The sequence below is a fragment of the Thrips palmi genome, unplaced genomic scaffold, assembly GCF_012932325.1.
Source record: "Thrips palmi isolate BJ-2018 unplaced genomic scaffold, TpBJ-2018v1 HiC_scaffold_1, whole genome shotgun sequence".
Classification (NCBI taxonomy): domain Eukaryota; kingdom Metazoa; phylum Arthropoda; class Insecta; order Thysanoptera; family Thripidae; genus Thrips; species Thrips palmi.
The window spans coordinates 6858815-6878759 of record NW_023144620.1 but is presented as its reverse complement, the minus strand read 5'-3'; the positions used below and the strand labels follow the sequence as shown (position 1 = coordinate 6878759).

Genomic DNA, 19945 nt, shown 5'->3' with positions numbered 1-19945 from the left:
TATGCTAAAAATTATAAAAATTTAAAATGAAATTGCTTTTGTCTGTTCTCTGTATGGCAAAAGAGATGCCAACGGCATGCGGTGTTCCCAAGCGGTCACCCATCTAAGTACTGACCGCACCCAACGCTGCTTAACTTCGGTGTGCGGAAGGGAACCGGTGGACCCAGCGTGGTATGGTCGTTGGCGAACGGCGATGCGGCGCGCGGCGCATGAGAACCGAAGCCGCCGGCCGCGAGCCGACAGCAGCCGAGTGGGCTGCCTATCCGACGGCTGACGGCGCTGCCCGCGAATGTCCGCGCCGTCAGCGCAAAGCAAGCGGCTGAGAAGACAGGAATGGCGCGGCCGATCTGCCGATACACCGCGCGCCGAGATTGCCCCTGCAAAGTTGATGTCGCACATTCCGTATTCGCTACAGCGGCACCGGCGGTACGGATTCCCCCTCCCCTCCGCCTCATCCCATCCGATTGCGGTCCGCCGCCGAGAGTCGTGTTCGTCGCTCTGTCTCTCTCGCACTAACAGGTCGTTTCTTATAGGTGCGAGAGAGACAGAGCGATGAGAACGGCTCGTGGAATCAGCGTCCACTCACTGGACAGTGCATGGCGGTGACAGTTACCTTTGCCCTTTGCTTCGACGCGATCTGCCCTGAAATACCTGAGCATTGTGTCGCAAGCTCGGCGCGTCTCAAAGTGAATCGAGTCTCGTGCACATGCCTCGCGTCCCATGTACAATACACACTGGAACGAAATCGTGATAATAGCAAACGTGCGCGTAAGTGCGTCAGTGCGACACATACCGGTCATTATTGTTAGGACAGTGACGTCGTGACACGAGCTGAGTAGAGTGAGCTGCGCATCGCATTGTCCTCGGTCCCCTATTTGAGGCCGTTGCTCCCGCGCGCCCCGTTGGTCCGCGTTACGTTCTTGTGCCCCCTTGCCGCGTCAGTTTTGTTATTTTGACATTTTTTCAAGACGCTTTGAGATGTTATGTACCGTCATCGCGTTTGGTGTATCACGCTGTGCCGTTGAGTGACGTTGTGCCGTGTCACGTGTCACGTTTGGCGTGTTTGGGGGCGTCACATTCCCCCGCGTCACGTCACGCCGCCCCCAGTGCCGCCCCCACGTCGTCCGATTGCAGTGGTAATGGAGCTTTCCCCTTCCGCAGCATCACAAAGGATGTAGAGGGGATGAAAGCGAGAGTCGCGGGGGCGGGGTGGAGGGTGGAAGGTCAAAGGGGTCGTTGTTTTTGTGTCATCATGGTGGCTAAACGGGCAAATAAAATGTGCGTCTAAAGAAAAACACCTTAAAATGGGGGTGGGTTGGTGAATACTTTGGAGCTCGCGGACCTTTTCCGTCTCAACCGAACCTTGTGTCACACTCTCAAAAAATTATAAAAATTATTTTATCAAAATTTAAAAAAAATTGAAATTTAAAATTTAACGTGATATTAAAATAAAATTTAAATTTAACAAAGTTTCTTACGGGTGGAGAAAATAGCTTCGGAGATAGGTTAAGTTAGGTAAGCGCCTTTCGCTTCTAATAACAGAGTTTGTCAGGGTCCATAAAATCACCCTACATTATCTTTTGAATAAATTTGTGAGCCGCAATGCATAGGAACCCTCTGATGTCTTTGATGAGACACCGCAGAGGACGTCAAGCAGTCAAGCCGGCACGCGCCTCTCCCCTCCCCTCCCGCTTTCCCCACTCCCCGCGCCCCGGGCCGCCCACCGCGTAGGCCGGGCCGCGGGGCCGTGGGGCCGTGGGGCGTGGGGCCCACCCCTTGACGCCCTTCGGAGGGCCCTCCGGCCTCCGCCTCCCTGGCGCTCTGCCCCGGCTGCACGGCGTGACGTCACAGCCAATGGGGTGAAAGGCACCGCACTGCCCCCCACCCCCGCCCCTCCAGCTCATGCACTGTCTCAATCAAGCCGCGCGCGCCGCGCGGAAAAAAGATAAGAACTCCCACCAGGTGGGATTTGAGCCTGAACTCAGGTCACTAGTGGATAGGCACTCCTGCACGTCCTCTCCAAAAAATTAGAGCTTGATGAAAGAAAAGAGGAAATTGAGCGCTAGTGTTCACCCGCTTTTTCTTACAAAATGGATACCAAATTATGACACTCTTAGAGTCTCATGGCAACCTTGTCATTCTCAACCTTGGGGTCGCGACCCCAAGTGGGGTCTCGAAAAAATTTTGAGGGGTCGCAGCGAGGTAGCTGGGGTCGCCTGGGGTCGCCTGGGGTCGCAGCGGTTTCCCGGTTGGCCTACAGCTGCCGAGCACTGCCGCGAACATTAATTCGCGGAAACTGCTTAAAAAGTCGTGTTTTGGGCCGACTTTAAGCTGCCACTGCGTCCGATCCGAGGCGGGCCTTCGTACTTTCTCAACGGGCATTTCGTCTTTGGACCTTCCTTTAGCATGCCTTTGTTACGGAGTGCGATTATCCGCCTTAGTTTGGGTGCAGTATTGGCTCAAAGTTGAGCAAAACGGTCAAAAATGCCTTTGAAAAATCGTGTTTTGGGCCGACTTTAAGCAGCCACTGCGTCTGATCCGAGGCGGGCCTTCGTACTTTCTCAACGGGCATTTTGTCTTTGGACCTTCCTTTAGCATGCCTTTGTTACGGAGTGCGATTATCTGCCTTAGTTTGGGTGCAGTGTTTTCTCAAAGTTGATCAAAACCGACTTTAAAGGTATTTTTGACCGTTTTCATCAATTTTGAGCTAATACTGCTCCTAAACTAAGGCAGATAATCACTCTCCGTAACAAAGGCATGCTAAAGGAAGGTCCAAAGAGCAAATGCCCGTTGAAAAAGGACGAAGGCCCGCCTCAGATCAGACGCAGAGGATGCTTAAAGTAGGCCAAAAACACGATTTTTCCTGTGGGTCGCGGAAATATTTGGCTACAAATTTGGGGTCGCGAGCCGAAAAAGGTTGAGAACCGCTGATAGTGGCTCAAATCTAAGTTTCAAAGACCGGATTCTAATTTTCAATAGGCATTCGGACTAATTTAGGGCCTATGTCGCTGAGCAATTATTTCCCGAAGCATATGCTTTTCGTCGTCCGCCTGCGCCCCTCCCCCTCCCAAAAAATAAGAGCGCCTGTTTTGCCAAGCTTCGCCTCCGTAAGTAGGCAATAATTGATGAACATCCCTCGCCATTCCAATTCCTCTTCGATTACCCTCTCGTCGCAAGCGACTGTTCTTTTTTCCTTGTCCGTCAGCCCACCCGGTCCGGAGTCGTGGGCCCCTCCGGACCCCTCCCGCCGCCAGTTCCTGCCAAGTGTAATGGCGCCTTGGCCTGCCGCGTCCCCCCTCTCCGCCTCGCAGCCTCCCCACCACCTCCCCTCTCGCCTGCCGCTTTCCGCGCGGCGTGCGGCGGACCGCTGCCCTCCGTTCGTTTGCATGCCGAGGACCGGGTCGGCGAGCCTGGCGACAAGCACCTTTGGTCAACCTCGCCGCAGAGTGCCACCATACCATACACCATAAACTTGCAAGCCCAGCAAGGACGCAAAGGAATAATCACACCCTTCCGCCCGAACAACGTGAGCAAAAACGCACACATTGCTCCCGTCACAGGAGGCGCTGTGTTGGCTGACAACGACTTTGCTGGGCCGGCGATCGACCCCGCATCCACACTCATTTCTTTTGACTGTCAAACTCATGGGGGCAGTTTGGTGACGCGCAGAGGTGTCGACACTAGTCACGAATCCCCGCGGTTCGACTCCCAACATTTTTCGCTGCCTCACGGTGTAGTGTTCGAACCCGTCGCATCGCACGCTGTGATGGTCGGGTGGTGGTAAGTGCGCAGGCTCGGACTGGCCAGGGCAGACAGGCAGAAAAATCTGCCGGGGCCTTTGGATTTGTGACCAGTAACGTCACGAAGTGTGTCAAAAAGTGATTGAATCCCCGAAAGTAGCCGTTTTCGCTGAATTTGAGCGGCCACTGCTTCGATCTAGTAGCGGCCAACGGCCTCCCTCGACGTCCTAGTATTCTTAAGACCCTACTCTTTCATGCCCTGTATAGGGAAGACGTTGACCACAACGATTTTGCCTTTGACCGCAACGATTTAGGGGCCAAAGTTGGTCAAAAAGTGGTCGAATCTCGGAAATTTGCTGATTTTGCTGACTTTGGGCGGCCACTGTGTCCAATCTAGTTGCCGTAAAAGGCCCCCCTCAACGTCCTAGTATTCTCAAGACCCTACTCTTTCATGCCCTGTATAGGGAAGACGTTGACCACAACAATTTTGCCTTTGACCGCAACGATTTGGGACCAAAGTTGGTCAAAAAGTGGTCGAATCTCGGAAATTTGCTGATTTTGCTGACTTTGGACGGCCACTGTGTTTAATCTAGTTGCCGTAAAAGGCCCCCCTCAACGTCCTAGTATTCTCAAGACCCTACTCTTTCATGCCCTGTATAGGGAAGACGTTGACCACAACGATTTTGCCTTTGACCGCAATGATTTTCCGACCAAGTTGGTCAAAAAGTAGTCGAATATCGGAAATTTGCTGATTTTGCTGACTTTGGGTGTCCACTGTGTCCAATCTAGTTGCCGTAAAAGGCCTCCCTCGACGCCCTAGAATTCTTAAGACCCTAGTCTTTCATGTCCTGTACGGGAAGGCTATTGACCGCAACTTGTGTGGGAGCGGCAGCCTCACAAAGTTGGTCATGAAGGGTAAAAACAATGATGATCGGGGGCCTTTTGCGGTCTTATCTGCCGGGGCCTTTTGGGGGCCAGTCCGAGCCTGTAAGTGCGTCGCCGAGTGTAGGAGCGGAGTCCGGCGATCGCCCTCGAGTCCGGGGTTCGACTTCCAACATTTTTTAGCAGATGATTTTCGGTGGCGGCCACGACGACGCCATCTGGTAGAACTTGCAGTGTGGCCGACCGAGATGCGATTCGTCCATAATCCAAGTATCCCCTACTCTAGCCCGCTCTTTTTCCAACATGTCGCGCCGCGCCATCGCCACTTCCGGTCACGTCGGCAATTAAACATGACGCCTTGGCGGGCTGGCCGCTGGCCCCCGCCGGCCGGCCGCCTGTCCGCCTGTCGCGTCATGTCATGTCGAGGAGGCCGGCCCTCCTCCCCCACGCGACGCTGGTGCCCCCCTCCACGGAGGGCCGGCCTGGTTGGTCCACCACCCAGGCTCCGCCCCCTTCCCCCACCCGGGCTGGCCTTCCCCCACGCGGCGTCCCCGCCAGCGCGCGTGTCCTTCCCCCTCCCTGCACCTCGCGGGGCTGGCGGGGCTGGCGGGCCCTGCCCCACTCGACCTCACCCCCTCTCCTGGCATTCCCCCGGCCCGCCCCCTCCACGCCGCGGCTGGGCGCGCGCTTCGCCTCACCGCGCCGTCGCGTCCCGGCGCGCTGCAGCGCAGGCAAGGCAGCGCACTGTCGTGCGGTGGGGCCCGATTCGTCAGCGGCGAATTATGCGAAGTGCGTGTCACGCCATAGGCCATGCGCCAGCGGCAGCCAGGGGCAGTCTGTCATGGCATGGACTGCGGCCGGACTTGAGGTCGGCGGGGCGCGAGGGTCGCTGACCGCCCTCCTCGCTGGTGCACTGTCGGTGGGCACGCAGCGTTGCAGCCAGAGCAAGCGCCGCTGCAGGCTGGAGGAGCGGGGCGCCTGCAGAGAAGCTGGCGGCGGAGCGGCGGACACGTGCAGCGGATTCTCATCCGATCCAAACTTCCAACCCGCTGCCCCGTACTGAATGGCATTCCTCTCTCGGGTGGCCTGCCGGGCCGGCGCTCCGCGGGCAAGCCGGTTCCGCACTATAATCATGGCTGTTTCGTTCGCATGCATGCGCGAGGCGCTTCTTACAGGTGCGAGAGGGGAGAAAGAGACAGAGCGATGAGGACAGATGATGTTCAAAATGAGAGTGGCTTTTTATGTCCCCCCCCCCCCTCCCGGTCCGCCTCGCGAGGGAAGCCCCGTTTGAAGCGAAGCTACGCCTTGCTATTGACAGAGGCCGAATGCAAGCGGTCTGCAGTATGTTCGTCTGATTTTAGAGGAATGAAACAGCGCCTCCACCGACCAGGCGCGCTTGCCTTGATCGAGGGGGAATCTCGTCAACGCTGCCAATCTAGAATCAATCAATGATAGGATTCTATTTTAAAGGCTGCGGCTGCCGATGTGTCGGACAGTGTCCCTTTGTGTGGAGTCACTTTCTCCATCCTGCATTGTCGTGCCACCCCCACCCCCTGGAGGTCCGCGCGGTCTCTCTGGCGGTCCCTAGCGCACCCCATTCGTTCTGCCTTCCCGCCTCGCCCTCCTCCTCAATGTTCGCGGGCATGATGAGGGTGAGGGTCAAGTGGGGAAACGTCCCCGCTCGTGGGTGCAGACCTGCTTTCTCTTTTCGCCCTTTGGTTCCAGCTATTTCTTCATAGATTTTAATTTTGCATCAGCTTGTAGCGGAGGGGATACTTGGAAGTTCAGAACAAACCATAAAGGTTGAATGAATGATAAAAAAAGTTACTATTAAAGCGTTTATTTTTCTCCCACATGGAGACACCACACAGATCACAGACAAAGAAAATGATAACACAAAGAAGAATTTTTGTGTTTGTTAACCCTTTAAACTGAAAAGAATTGCTGTTTGTTCAAGTCAGATAACTGTACATAGTTGTTTTGAGCCATAAATTCTTCCCACATTTTTCATAAAACACAAAGGATTTTCTATACTTAAGATAAAATATTTACATGGTTTCGTAGCTATTATCCACATGAATACTAACTATATGTCGACCAGGTATCATGACCAATCCAAGAATACGAGCCTCCTCAGCTGAAATCAAAAGAAAACCACCGTTATTGTCATAGCTTAATTTCACAGTTGAAGGTTGACTATTCTCAAAGTACTAAATACTTTACTAGTTTTATCAGAACTCACAGGTACTATTAAGAAATTCTGCACAAGAACTAAGAATGATGTTTGAGTCTCGATCTGTGCATAGGAAGGCACCCACTAAAATCCGTCCATCAGACATTTCGATGCGAAGGTTCTTATTAAGCCAGCTGCGAAGCTGGATTTTTTCAGGGGTTTCAGTCACCTGCACCTACATGACATACAAGAAAATAAATAAGGATAAATGTGAATTGCAAAAAGGTTAAACAACTGGGTGGTAGACAGTTTACCTCCTCATTTTCACAGCTAACATTCAAGCTCTCTACAGGAGATGTCGTGAGCTCTTCAGTAAGGCTCATGATTACGTATTATTTGACAACCTCTTTACAAAACCAGGATGGGAAATAAGTTAGTAAAGAAAATTTGTGTTCGACCTAACCTACGATTATAAGCAATAATAGCAGACAGACGACAAAACAAATGAGCAGCAGCAGAAGCAGCAGTCTGTGCACAACCAAAAAATCAAAAACCCTTCTCTCGGTAAGACCTTTTCTATTTATTTCGTATTCCGGAGATCATCCAGGAAAAAAAAATTAAACCTATAAAGAATTTCCGGCTTAAAAAAAATGATCTCGGGGCGTGTGGAGCTGCTTGGTAGAACATATTATTTTTGGAGAATTATATCATTTGCCAACCGTCTGCTGTCAGCTGTCATCGGTGTTGTGCTAGTGAATGGACCTACATTTGTGGACGGGTTTGTGTACGATTCTCCGGTAAGTAATTTAATTTAAGCGGAACCCCATTGCTTCTGCCTTAATGAGATCGTTTTCCTTCATTTTTTCGGAGATCTGACTATGCTGTCCTTGTCTTAAACTCATTTTAAGATATGTCTGTGCGAACATAACCTTCAACTTCCATTTGCCAAGTAGTTTTGGTTATTGTTGACGCCCATTTCCCCATCTGGTACTCATGGTTTGTTTTGAAAAAAAAAAAAAAATTGTGTAAGATTTATTTTGACGCCAAATTCTTCAGTAACTTAACGCCAGAAGAAGTCGGCTCTAGTGCTGCAATAATTTCCTATAACCTTTTAAGTGGAGCACTTGCTTAGTGGTTACCTGGCACTGACTGAACTGTTATATCTATTAGCTCACTTCTATCTAACGCTAGTTTTGTCTTTTCTTGGTGTAGATATGGCTGAAAAGCCCTTCAAAGTGGGCCAAAAGGTCCTAGTACAGGACAGAGGCAACGGCACCATTGCATATGTTGGTTCAACATTATTTGCAGCAGGAAAGTGGTTTGGTGTAATACTTGAAGAAGCAAAAGGGAAAAATAATGGCACTGTGCAGGGCAAAGAGTATTTCAAGGTTTGTAATATTTCTTTTTAAAAGACGACACTCCTTCATTTAAGTCAAAGTTTGTATTTCTTCAACAATTCGAACTCCGGTCTGTGCTGTGTTCCAGTGTGGTGAAAATTTTGGAGCCTTTGTTCGACAAACTCAACTTCAACTTTTGGATGATTCTGGGAATCCCATTCCATCTGATTCTGCAAGATCAAGTCCAACACCTTCAGAGGATAAAAATCGTTCTCGTTTGAGCAAGTACGTATATCACATTTGTTTATGGAAAGCGCTGTAGCTGCTTATGGCTCTTCTCTTCCTGTCATAATTAACATACCTCTTTTTCCAATGTCCAACATTTATCATTTGTGTCTATTCTTATCATGCTTCTTGTATGGCTAGTGTCAGGAAAAAAAATGAACCAACTAGGTGAGTGGGAAGACTTCTTGGTTTAATCATTTGCATGTTAATGAAATTTGAGGATGCTCTCTTTCTCTCTCTTTCATATTTTCTCTGTTAAACTCGCGGCCTCATTCCATTTTGACTTAATGTAACCATGAATTTAATTGTGATAGTAGTTAAGTGCATGGTTGCTTTGATCTGTATGGGGATGGTCATGGTGATGGTTTCTTGTTTCATCTGTCTTACATTTTACTACACTCTGCTTGTCTCTCTCTCTCTCTCATTCTTCGGCTTTTACGGTACAAATGTACACTAAAGCAGTGTTCGGAGGAAATCCTCTCCAGCTCAAACTTCTCGAGCTGCAACTGAACCTAAAATTGAGAAGTTCAGGTAAGATTGAAATGAGGCTTCAAATCTGCTGCTCTAGGTGCAATCTTGTTTTTTATGGTAGCATGTCACTCTTTTGTACAGCTCTTGATCCCATTCTCTTTCCTGTGCATGATGAGCCTTTTTGAAGTTCAAGCATTTTTCTAATGTAGAGTTCCGCTACAGCTCCTTTAAAAAAAAGCACCTGTTCTTGCTTCTTATTTTATAAACAAAGAATGATTAATTTTGTCTTACATTTTTTGTGTTTCTGTTATTACAGTGTTTTCTAACTATTTTTCAGCTCTCGCTTATCACTTATTGGATCAAGGAGCCCTTCAGATTTGGGAACCAACTCACCTTCTCCTGCTCCACTTAAACTCACGACTCCTCGGCAGTCTACAGAAAATTTGAGTTCAAAAAGAGCTTCATTTGTTGAGGTAAGATTGGAGTTTTATATTAGGTTTAGGTAACTGACACTCAAATATTTGACATGTTAATATGTTAATTTTGAAAATTTCTACAACAAACTATGTAGTCATGTCCTATTAGGTCGTGTAATTTTTCTACCACCAATAGAGCATGTTAGCTTCTTTTATTTTTTCTTGTTTTTGTTGTTTTTTACCCAAGTACTTTTTTCTTATCTATTTTGTATATTTTTTAGACTTTAAATCAAAGTACTGTACTATTACTTAAGTATTTGCAGACCAAGCTGCTTAGTTCATTTGTGTAGTTCCACAAGTACTTTGATGATTATGCCTTCTTCAGCACAAATGTTGGTATATTGCCACAACCATGAAACTCAATATTAGACTTTGAAGTTATTAATGGTTAAGATTTTAAAGGAAGACAAGTTCTTTTGTCCTTAAAAAAAGGATTGAAAAAACGCAATGTGTTGTGATGCATTTTGATGCACCTCCCTATTTATGTTTTGTGTCTTTGTCTGTTTGTTTTCAATTGTGGTGATGGTGTGTGACATTTGCTCTTGTGATTTTCTGTTTTGTGATTTACCCTTACCCTTATTCATTTAGGGTCATAAATCAACATTTCAGCTCAATACACACAGGCGCATTCAAAATGTGTGAAGCTAAAGACATAGAGGAACCAGTGGAAAAGATGAAGAGATTTCAAGAAAACTAAGAGCATGTGACTGTTTGTCAGTCTTTTGTACTGTGTTATGTCGTGCATGCCTTTTTGTTGTGTTTTGTTACAGCCAGGGAAATCAACCCCTAAGCAGGGTTCAGGTATCCCTTCTTTAGCTGCAAGCAAGCCATCCAAGCTAGCTCCTCCATCAAACTTCAGGCAAAGCACCTCAGGGATGACAACCGCGAGTGGCTCTGCCTCTACCCCAAAACGACAGCAGAGTATTCCAGTCCCTCAAACTAGCCCAAGTGCAGACCAAGTAATTTCCCTGTTTTCATTTGTCTAACTCTGAGAGGTTCATTCATAAATTCATTCTTTTTTGTTGCCTAACATTGTAGCTCCCTCCCATTCTGTCTTTACTTCTTCTTTGCTGCTTGTGGCTGTGGATGTGTGTATTAACTTTCAGTGTCTGAAGCAAAGATAGAAACCACTGAAACTGATGAGTTGATTTTGTATTAGAAACACCTCTGCCATGTTACAATTTGTTAGTAAAGGCAGAGAATGTGTTAATTCACAATGAAAATAAAATGAAAAATCAATTGGTTTGAAAGAGGTAACATGAATATCACATGTCAGTGGGTTCTATTCTATTGCGGAAATGTGTGTGTTCTGTCTGCTGGCTGATCTTTTGGCCTCTTTGTTGGACTACCTCAAGCCCCCTGTTTGCTTTTTACCAAGTTTCTTCCTCTAGCAGAAGTCAGAGTGGTATGGTTTTCCTGGACCTTTTGTTTTCCTGTTCATTTTTGTCCCTACCTGTTTCCAATTTCATATTATTTTCATCCTATGAGAAAAGTCCCATTGCTGTCATAGTCTCTTCACATTTGCTGTACCAAAATTAGGACCTTTCTTATTGCAAAAGACCTTACACATTTCTGAATGAAACACATCTACACGCACACTCGCACGCACACACACACACATTTGACCCATAAGTATGAGTTTCATTTAAAAACAATGCAACTAACTCTTTTGCATGACTGTAGTAATCTACTCACATTGCTACTAACTGCATTGTTTTTATAGTATCCTGTAATAATTATGTGAAAGCATGACCCCTGGTCATTTGACAAGGTTGTTTATCCTACTTCAAGTTCATAAATCCATTTTGATTTGGATCAAACTTGTTCCAGCACTAGAGCTGCACAAGAGAATTTCTTGTTGTCCAAACTAGAATCATTATATACGTAGTATGTGGTGCTAATTAGGTTAACACTTTCGTGCAAGTTAAATTGTTCATCCATCTATCAACCGCTATTCTGTACAATAATTACAAAGTTATGTTAAGATTGAAGCTACCTCTGATAAAAGATCGGTTTTTATGATTCGGTGGACTAATGTTTGACTAACTTAATTAAGTTTCGGACCATGGTCTGTCACTACAACAATATAGCATTGTAGATGCTTTGCTGTCTTCATGTATTTCTTCTCCCCTTGAAACGTCGAAGTTTGTTCATCTATAAATATTATTACATATTATAATTTAATTCCTGATTTTATTTTAAGATAATTTTTATGCATGACTTGCAATAAGTATGTTTTAGTGCACGCTTTATTTTCTCAGACAAGTAAAAAATGTTTTACTGTAAATAACCAGATTTATTAATCCTGGTGCTGCTGCTTGCATCGCCGTTGAAAGTGTGGCGACTAATGTTATGATTCTTCTGCTACTTTTTGCATTTGATGAAGAGAACACTAGGACTTGCATCTGTTTTCAACAATTCAATAACCTCCTAGTATTTGGTTCTTTTGCACCTTTGTAGTGGGACATTAATTTTTAGAGCACAGTTGTATTTATTTGCACTCCAACCACTAACAGACAGGTAGTTTAAGATGGTTGACCGTTCAAGATATATATCACAATAGTTTAAATATTTTGCAAGGACATCTCAGTGTTGGGGTCAAAAGAATTTGAGTTCATTGGATTGATGTAGTTTGGGTTCCCTGGAGAAATGCTCCTTTATGTCTAGTTTCAGCTTTATGTGTTTATATATATTTTCCTCTTTCACTTGAATCAGCTTCCACCAGAGTGGACTGCATGTATTTCATGTTTAGTTTCATTTCAAGTTTCCATAGGGGTTAATTAAGTTTTTAATCATCAATAATGATAATATTAAAAGGCTTTGAAAGTAATTTTTTGTTCAGAAAAAATTGTCATTACAGTATTTTAATTTCTTGCCCTTCTGTTTTGAACAGACTGGCTTCGTTGAAACGCTTAAGCCACAGTTTACGCCTGGACTGGTTCTCGCATCTCCTGGGGCTGGTATGAACACCAGCGTCTTGTCATCACCTCAAGTAGCTCAAGGAGGTGGAGGTGGTGATGTGGGTGAACGTTTGAGCCACTTGCAAACCCAACAGGAAAATGATATGCTCAAGGCTCAAGTGAGAGATCTCACAGAGAAACTGGATACACTTAAAGGTTTGATTTTGTTACTGTACTTGATGTTTAATCTTGCCATACTCTCTTACATGCCATCTTTCTGTCTGTAGCAAAGCGCCTTCATGACAAGGAACTGTTGCGGGACTTTGAGAAAACCAAGCTTCAACTTGAAAGTATGCTGGAGTTTAAAAACCGCATCATGGAATCTCAGGCCAATTTACAGAGGGACTTGCATCGTGCTCGCCTAGAGACCAGGGAGGCTATTGAAGCCAAAGATGCACATGCAGAAGAAATGTCTGAACTTGCTGAGTCAATGGAGATGGCAACACTTGACAAAGAAATGGCTGAGGAGAAGGTTTGTTGTTTGCATGATTGTAATCAATTGTAATTTAACTGTAATGATTGTAATCTTAAAGGACACTCCCTTCAACTTGAATTTTTGTTTCAGGCGGAGACATTACAGGTTGAATTGGATCAGGCCAAAGAGAAAATTGAAGAACTTACAGTTGATCTAGAATTGCTAAAGGCGCAAATGTCTGAAACAGATGGCAGTTCAGGTTCGGGTGATTTATCATCTGCAACTGTTTTTAAAGTAAAGCAGCTAGAACAACAAAATGCCCGTCTTCATGAAACTATTGTCAGGTAAAATAAATTGCAGAATCTTTTAAGCTTTCTCCTTAAAAATGTTTAAAACCCATTCATTTTGTTCAGGTTTCGTGATTTGTCTGCACATGACAAGCATGAGTTCCAGAAATTGCAGAAGGATCTCGACCAACGCAAGTCTGAAAATGCTGAACTAAGTCGCACAAAGGAGAAATTAAGTTCTCGTGTGGAGGAACTGGAAGGACAAATTGCTGATTTGCAGGAACAGGTAAGGTGATCAATGACCAATGTTTAGTAAAGTAGGTCAAGTCAAAAAGCATTTGTTCATTCTTTGTTTTTTTGTTTTAATTTTAGGTGGATGCTGCTTTAGGTGCTGAAGAAATGGTGGAACAGTTGGCTGATAAGAAGATGAATCTTGAAGAGAAGGTTGCTGCTTTAGAAGAGGAGGTTGCAGAACTTGAGCAGTTAGTGGACATGAATGAACAACTGGGTGAAAGTGCTCGTGAGCTGGAGGTGGAGTTGCGGGAGGAGGCTGATCTTGCAAGAGCAGGCATGAGAGAGGTAAATATTCTCCTAAAGATACTGTAGATGATCGAAATTTCACCATCAGATAATAATAATAACTTGGTTATTATGTAGGCTCAACGAGATAAAGAAGCGGCTTTAGAAACACTGGCTGACCGTGAACAAACCATTAGCAAATTCAGAGAGGTTGTCCAGAAGCTTCAAGAACAGGCACAAGATCTCCAGGCACAGTTGGAGCGAGAATCTGCTCGACCTGTCAGCAAATTGCCTGAAATGCTAGACTTCAAGAAGATGTTTGCTGAATCTAAGGCTCATACACGCGCAATCGACTTGGAACTGCGTAGGATTGAAGTCCAAGAGTCTAACCAGCATGTCGAGTATCTCACTGGATTTATGCCGGATAGCTTTATGAATCGAGGAGGTATGTTGGACATCAATCATTTATTATTGTTATTATTAGTTAGTATTATTATTACTGCTGCTGCAAACATTTTTATTTACAAACGTATGTTGGTTCAAGGTGATCATGATGCTGTGCTTGTACTGCTCTTGGTACCTCGACTTTTGTGGAAGACGGAAGTTCTTTTAAATCAAGTGAAAGAAAAGTTCCCGAATGTTGAATCAATCGATCGGGCAAGTCTTCTTAGGGGTCACACTGTCGAGCAATATGCTTTCCGTTGCCGTCTTTCACACCTTCTTTTTAATGCCCAGGTCAGTCATTTAAAAAAACACTTTGATTGGTGACTCCCAAATAAAATACTGTAACAAGTTCTTTTCCTTTCAGTGTATTCTTCACCAGTTTGCACATGCTTTGAATTCATGCTCAGCTCCAACTTTACTGAAAGTTGCTGCTGCCTACCCTGATATGGCTGTTCAAGAGAAGGCCATTGATCATTTCTTGGAGTTGCTGCGCAAAGACCAAGTATGATAAATCAAGAATAAGACTTTACTCAACTATTGTAATAGGGGAAAAAAATTCTTATAATTTTCTACTTTTTGTTTCAGTTGGATGAGAATGTTGGACTAGAAGGTTTAGAACGTTGCATCAACTATTTTAGCACCATGTTCCCAATTCTTCTGGCTACTGAGGTGAAAGTTAATCAGAGTCAGCTTATTGCTGACATAGCAAAATCCCTCACAGCTGCTGCAGATTGCCTGCGAACTGATGCTTCAGCACTTGTAGCCATTACTAAAGTAAGATCTTCAAAGATGGAATCATTACATACACCTGATCCTAAGCTTCTGCTTGCAGCCAGTTATGTATGACGATTTTATGCTGAATTTCAGGCTGGTGATGGAGGTGACATGGCAGCTCTGGCCACACACTTGATAGCTGTGTCAGAAACTTTAGCTGCACAATTGAAGGCAGCCAGAAGGCGCATACCAACAGGACAACAAGAGGGAGCCATCTCCAATATGGGTTTGGAGACGGGCCTCGCGTCTGCTCTGCAAGACTGCTGTACCAACCATGCCACAAGGGTTACTCGTTTGATACGAGATGTTGTGCGCTCTGGCCTTGCCATAATTTCAAACATTGGTGGTAAGTTACAATCACACCAAATCTGAACCAATTTAAGTTTGGAAAAACTATTCCCTAACCAATTTCTGCAGATGCTGATGCTGGACTGTCAGAGACAAAGCTGAGGGAACTGGTAACTGCTGCAGCAAGCAAATGTCTTGAACAGGAAGAAGGTGGGCCTGGGCCTGTTGACAGCTTGCGCACTGCCTTAGAATTTATCAGCCAGCAAGTGGCATCGTTAGTGCAAGTCTTGCAGGATGGGGAGTATGAAGCAGGCATGCCTATCAAACCAGAAGAGAAGGTCTGTACCTTACTATGTTGTTAAATGCATTTAATTTAGTTGCAGATTTTTTTAACAAATGTTGCCTTGCAGCCTGTTCCACCAATTCAAATGCGTGCTAAGGCTGTCAGAACAGAGCTCGAAGAAACGAAATTACTTTCTCAGAAATTGGAAGCCAAGGAAGCTGACATTAAGGAATTGCGCCTTGCTCTGAAGGCGAAACAGGAAGAAATGAGTGAACTACAATTACGCAAAGATATGGCTGAGCGTAAGTTGGAGGTTGCAACCAAGGATGCAAATGTAGCCAATGAGAAATTAATGGTATGTTTACTCATGCGTGTAAATTCCTAATTTAAATATTGCTGTTTCCTTTTAATTCACCATGCTTAATTTGTGCACTATAGCGTAAATTGGAGGATGCTCAGGCCCTCTTCAAGAGAAAGGAAAAGGAATTTGAGGAGACTATGGATCATTTGCAAGCCGATATTGATTCACTGGAGACAGAAAGAGGCGAATTGAAAGACAAAGTCAAGAACTTTGCCAAGAAGGCTATTTTGGATACCAAGACAGGTCAGTTCAATAGCCTGGGAATGAATCATCAATATTTGTAAATGTAATTTCTTGGTAATTTTTTATAACTTTCCAAATTTGTTGAAATTATGTTGCAGCCGTTTCTTCCAGTCCAACTCACAGTCCTGTTTCTCCTGAGGCTGGACAAAACAGTACAATTCTTACTGATTCCCCTCTTCTAATGAATGAAATCCGCAATTTGCGACTTGCATTGCGTAATCAGCGTAATGAAAATGTCCGCCTTCAGAATCAACTTTGCAAGGAAAATTTGGAATCCTTGACCCCATTGCCTGTAAGTATCGTACACTTTTGAATAAATGTGTTGCCTTATCTTAATTCAAATTTAAAGAAGGGTATTCAAAGGAAATTTGTCTTTTTTGTTTGTCCATAGGTACCTAAAAGACTGGAAAATGGCTCTGAAGATAGAATCACAGATTCAATGAAGCGTCTTGATGACCTCTCAAGAAAAGCCTCCTCATTATTGAAAGTAAGTTTACTTTTGAAAGACACATGCCTTCCAAACTTAACAAGTTTCACCCGAGTAAAACTTGGTCTCTGTGTGTTTTAGGATGTCCATGAAGCATGGGTAATGCCCAAAGTTGTTGACATAACAAAGAAAACCAAGACCCAGGCACCATTATCAAACCAGCTGATTGAAGAGATGTCTAACCTCCATAAACTGAAATTGAGGACTCAACAATTGCAGGTAATTATTTTTCATGGATACTCCAATATTTTTTTTTTTTCATTAGCATCTACTAAATTGCATCTGTATCCTTCCAGGATTTAGTCCTTACTGAGGCTGTGAACAGAAGACCAGGCTGCAAAGCAGATGCTGATTTTGCTATCTTCCCCTCCAAAGAAATGTCTAAGGTTTGTGGACAAATGTCAATAATAAATCTATTGTAGTAGGACTCAGTCTTTACTAACATATCTTTTCTGGCCAGGCCCTGAAGGAAGAAGATTCCATTGAGATTGGTTGGGTGAAGATTCCATTTGATGGTCCGGTTCCCCCAAGTGAGCGCAATGTGACAGTTGTGCTTGATGATGCATCTCTGAATTTGCTTCAAAGAAAATTAGTTGGTTTAGCTTAAGTTAATGTAATTAATTTTGAGAGGCTATGAATTGTAAACCATGCATTGGGTGTTACATGGTACTCTATATAAATTTATTTAATTTTGTATGGCGTTTTCATTGTTCATACTGATTTTAACATTCAATCTCTGTTTCATCTTTATTATTTAACATATCTGTGATAAATTTCAAGGAACAGTTCTCATGTTGCTTCAACTAAGATTTGTTAGTCAAGTAAGAGACTTTTTTTAATTACTGTCCTGTAATATTGATTATCATGCGAGATATTTGTGAATGAGCATTTCAGCTTCTTTTATAAAAGTGTTACGGATGAAATTGTGAAATCATCGTTACCACTACTAATTTCTTATGAAAGTTCTGTTCTGTTGCGCTAAAGATGTTAAGTGTGCTTTGTACCCACATTGGAATTTTACAACAAGTTTAATAAATTTGTTACAATGTTCATCATTCAATAATTTATTCATCAAGGTTCAAGGGAAAGGATAGGTTGAAAAGAAAATAATCAGCGCTCTGGGAAAGAGGCAACACATCTGCGGATGGGGGAAATCGGGCCCGATGGCGGTGGTGGGTGCTGTGCACATGGAACGGGGCAGATTAGACACATGTTTTGTTTCTGTAGTGAGGGTGAGGCTCGTGAGGCTCTACCTGGACAGCTGCTCCCGCCATCATCGCCAGGTGTCGCGGCGGCGCTGACATCGCCCAGACGTGGTCCACCAGTTCGTGCTGGCTGTGGTCGGAGCACATCTCCACGTCGGTGCGGCACGGGCGGGCCAGACACAGAGACCCCCCTTGCGGCCCCTGCGGCATCGGCACCGCCTCGGAGGTCACGGGGGCCTCTCGGTACTCCGAGCTGTGCTCCCCCTCGTCCCCGGCAACTGTCCCCCAGGCCTCGTCCATGTCGAGGAGGACAAGGTGCCCGCCGTGGCCGCGGCCGAGGCGGGTGGTGTCGATGTGGCGAGCCACTCACAAATGCCAAGAATGGCGCTGTGCGTCGGCAGTGGCAAGGCAACAGTGATAGATAAAACTGCCATTTGTTGCAACAAATGGGTTCAGTAGTTAGGTCGGGCGTGTAAGGTGGCAGAGTTACTCTAAGTAGAGAGCCATTTCATTTATTGACTTCAACCAAAGTTGAGGATGTAAGGCTGGCGTCCAAACAGCGCCAAACCGAGGGGCACGTATGTCTGCGTCCACTGGAAACGATTTTCGGGAGTTAAATATTGACACGACGTGACTCACGTCAACCCTGGTGGCAAAGCACACCTACCCCAGTGAGGTTTACGATAGAGTTGGCTGGGATGTTAACCAGGTAGCGCCTGTACCTCTGGAATCAGAGAAAATTGCGAGGGAAGTCCAAGTCCGGCCTGGCGGCAATACTCCACGCAACGCGAGGCGCACTATGCGCGGAGTATTGACCCAGTCACCGGTACGGCAGGTGGATGCAGAGGCCTTACTTGCACTGTGTCGGACTGGGGCTCCCACCCGTGGGGCGTCGGCAGGAGGGCGAGCACCACCAGGGCCAGGGCGCCGAGGGCGAGCCACTGCACAGCCCGGAACCTGAGGGTGTCCATCGTGGGGAACAGGGTGAATGCGATAGCGAGCTGTGTCTGCGCAGCGTGGCTGTTGGCCTACGTCGAATTTTGGCCACGGAAACAGGCGTTGAGAGTCGTGCGAAGTTGATTCGCCCTCGACGCATGTTGTTTGAACAGGTGTATGACCTCATCCCTTGGTTAGCTCAGGTGGCGAACCACGAGTACGTGATTCCGCCAACGTACACGTGAGGAATGCATGCCACCACGTGGCATATTTCTAAAACCACACAATATTACCACAGCTAAAGATATGTACATGGTACTCCTAGGAGAGAGCTCGAATCCTAGCGCGTCAGGTTACTTCCATAGTCAGCCGCATATCCTGTAGGGGCGCCACCCGCAGCCCGAATCACACCGGAAACAACAGTCAACAGTCGGTCAACAAACAACAACAAGATAACAACAACCGCGCGACGCGAGCAACACCACGTGAAGAGAAAAAAAGACGCAGACCTGCTTTTATAGTTCTGTCTCTTGATTTCTAAAGCTTTCATCATGTATCTTATGTACTACTTAAACGAGAAAAACGAGAGAGTGTATACTTTCAAGGTATGAAAAGTACACAAATCCCCGGTGCCTGTTCTCTTAACGTGGTCCACTGTTTTCGGCTTTCTTTTCATCGGTTTTTCCGTTACATTCCTTTTACGTAGACGATCTGTTTTTCTTCAATATTATTTACATTTTATGAGCACATTTATGCTTGTGCTGTGATCTTGAATGGCTTTTGTCTGTACCGAAACCGCGTGTTTTTATTAGGTTAGGTGTAATCAGTGTCAGACGACTTTAAAAAACTGAGTTCTACTGTTTTTCTCTCGCTCCATCTCATTGGTTTAATTAATTTGCTTTGGTGTTGTGTTGCAGTCTACTGACCCCAATGGAAAGCCCACCCTTTCGGCACACCCAGGTTTGTTACCTTTCCTTCCCGTGTGAACAACCATATAATGCACATTATGGTGTTCGCCGAAAGTTCTTCAAATGTTGCCTTTCTTGTTCCAGCTCGGTTCTCCCCTGAAGACAAATACTCCCGTCAAAGGATAACCATCAAAAGAAGATTCGGGCTGCTACCAACTCAGCAGCCTGCTCCTGTCTACTGATGTACTTATAATTTATCCTAAGAGTATTACCATTTGTTCATACCTTTTTTTTTGTCCCTCTGAGTAATTTGTTTTTGTTATTTTTCTGACTGAGCAATGCCTGCTTGTGCAAATTAAGCAATTTTTTTTTTCTATACTAAATAAAAGAGATGTATTTGTAAATGTGTCATTTTCTTTCATGAGAAAGACTTCCATGTCATATCTTGTAAGGCTGCAAATGAATCAAAAT

The 19945-nt window shown here is 45.3% G+C and overlaps 3 protein-coding genes and 1 non-coding gene across 7 annotated transcripts; 2 read left to right on the top strand and 2 right to left on the bottom strand.

The window, feature by feature from the left end:
• Window positions 1-66: 66 nt before the first annotated feature.
• Window positions 67-185, bottom strand: LOC117645253. Its single transcript, XR_004587718.1, has one exon. It is a non-coding gene; the product is annotated as a 5S ribosomal RNA (ribosomal RNA).
• A 6261-nt stretch (window positions 186-6446) lies between these two features.
• LOC117639902 (N-alpha-acetyltransferase 38, NatC auxiliary subunit) lies at window positions 6447-7318 on the bottom strand. Its single transcript, XM_034375902.1, has 3 exons — window positions 7110-7318; window positions 6865-7030; window positions 6447-6759 (listed from the first exon to the last, which is right to left on the bottom strand). The coding sequence occupies exons 1-3, from the start codon at window positions 7176-7178 to the stop codon at window positions 6671-6673; spliced, it is 324 nt and encodes a 107-aa protein (XP_034231793.1). The 5' UTR covers window positions 7179-7318; the 3' UTR covers window positions 6447-6670.
• A 133-nt stretch (window positions 7319-7451) lies between these two features.
• LOC117639814 (dynactin subunit 1) lies at window positions 7452-17477 on the top strand. 4 transcript variants are annotated; one of them, XM_034375765.1, is made up of 25 exons: window positions 7452-7592; window positions 8008-8183; window positions 8281-8417; window positions 8559-8585; window positions 8880-8948; window positions 9226-9361; window positions 10135-10323; window positions 12258-12480; window positions 12552-12796; window positions 12890-13083; window positions 13153-13312; window positions 13399-13605; window positions 13684-13990; window positions 14090-14280; window positions 14354-14491; window positions 14575-14763; window positions 14857-15109; window positions 15181-15389; window positions 15462-15689; window positions 15773-15938; window positions 16037-16230; window positions 16330-16425; window positions 16507-16644; window positions 16722-16811; window positions 16886-17477. In XM_034375765.1, exons 2-25 carry the CDS (start codon window positions 8010-8012, stop codon window positions 17030-17032), a joined length of 4107 nt encoding a protein of 1368 aa, XP_034231656.1. In that variant the 5' UTR covers window positions 7452-7592; window positions 8008-8009; the 3' UTR covers window positions 17033-17477. The 4 variants fall into 4 exon arrangements, with proteins under 4 accessions (XP_034231656.1, XP_034231647.1, XP_034231669.1 ...); XM_034375756.1 differs by having other exon boundaries at window positions 8877-8948; XM_034375778.1 differs by lacking the exon at window positions 10135-10323 and having other exon boundaries at window positions 8877-8948.
• A 1499-nt stretch (window positions 17478-18976) lies between these two features.
• Window positions 18977-19878, top strand: LOC117639908 (H/ACA ribonucleoprotein complex subunit 3). The gene is made up of 3 exons (XM_034375931.1): window positions 18977-19171; window positions 19484-19526; window positions 19619-19878. The coding sequence occupies exons 1-3, from the start codon at window positions 19118-19120 to the stop codon at window positions 19714-19716; spliced, it is 195 nt and encodes a 64-aa protein (XP_034231822.1). The 5' UTR covers window positions 18977-19117; the 3' UTR covers window positions 19717-19878.
• Window positions 19879-19945: the final 67 nt, after the last annotated feature.

Excerpts from the sequence above, each read along its gene's own strand:
- LOC117639814 (XM_034375756.1), top strand. The coding sequence starts at position 8,010 with ATGGCTGAAAAGCCCTTCAAAGTGGGCCAAAAGGTCCTAGTACAGGAC. Across the intron at positions 15,390-15,461 it reads CTATCAAACCAGAAGAGAAG|CCTGTTCCACCAATTCAAAT; the intron begins GTCTGTACCTTA and ends GTTGCCTTGCAG. Across the intron at positions 16,812-16,885 it reads CCTCCAAAGAAATGTCTAAG|GCCCTGAAGGAAGAAGATTC; the intron begins GTTTGTGGACAA and ends TTTTCTGGCCAG.
- LOC117639908 (XM_034375931.1), top strand. The coding sequence starts at position 19,118 with ATGTATCTTATGTACTACTTAAACGAGAAAAACGAGAGAGTGTATACT. Across the intron at positions 19,172-19,483 it reads AGAGAGTGTATACTTTCAAG|TCTACTGACCCCAATGGAAA; the intron begins GTATGAAAAGTA and ends GTTGTGTTGCAG. Across the intron at positions 19,527-19,618 it reads CACCCTTTCGGCACACCCAG|CTCGGTTCTCCCCTGAAGAC; the intron begins GTTTGTTACCTT and ends TTCTTGTTCCAG.
- LOC117639902 (XM_034375902.1), bottom strand. The coding sequence starts at position 7,178 with ATGAGCCTTACTGAAGAGCTCACGACATCTCCTGTAGAGAGCTTGAAT. Across the intron at positions 7,031-7,109 it reads TTAGCTGTGAAAATGAGGAG|GTGCAGGTGACTGAAACCCC; the intron begins GTAAACTGTCTA and ends TATGTCATGTAG. Across the intron at positions 6,760-6,864 it reads AGAATTTCTTAATAGTACCT|CTGAGGAGGCTCGTATTCTT; the intron begins GTGAGTTCTGAT and ends TTTTGATTTCAG.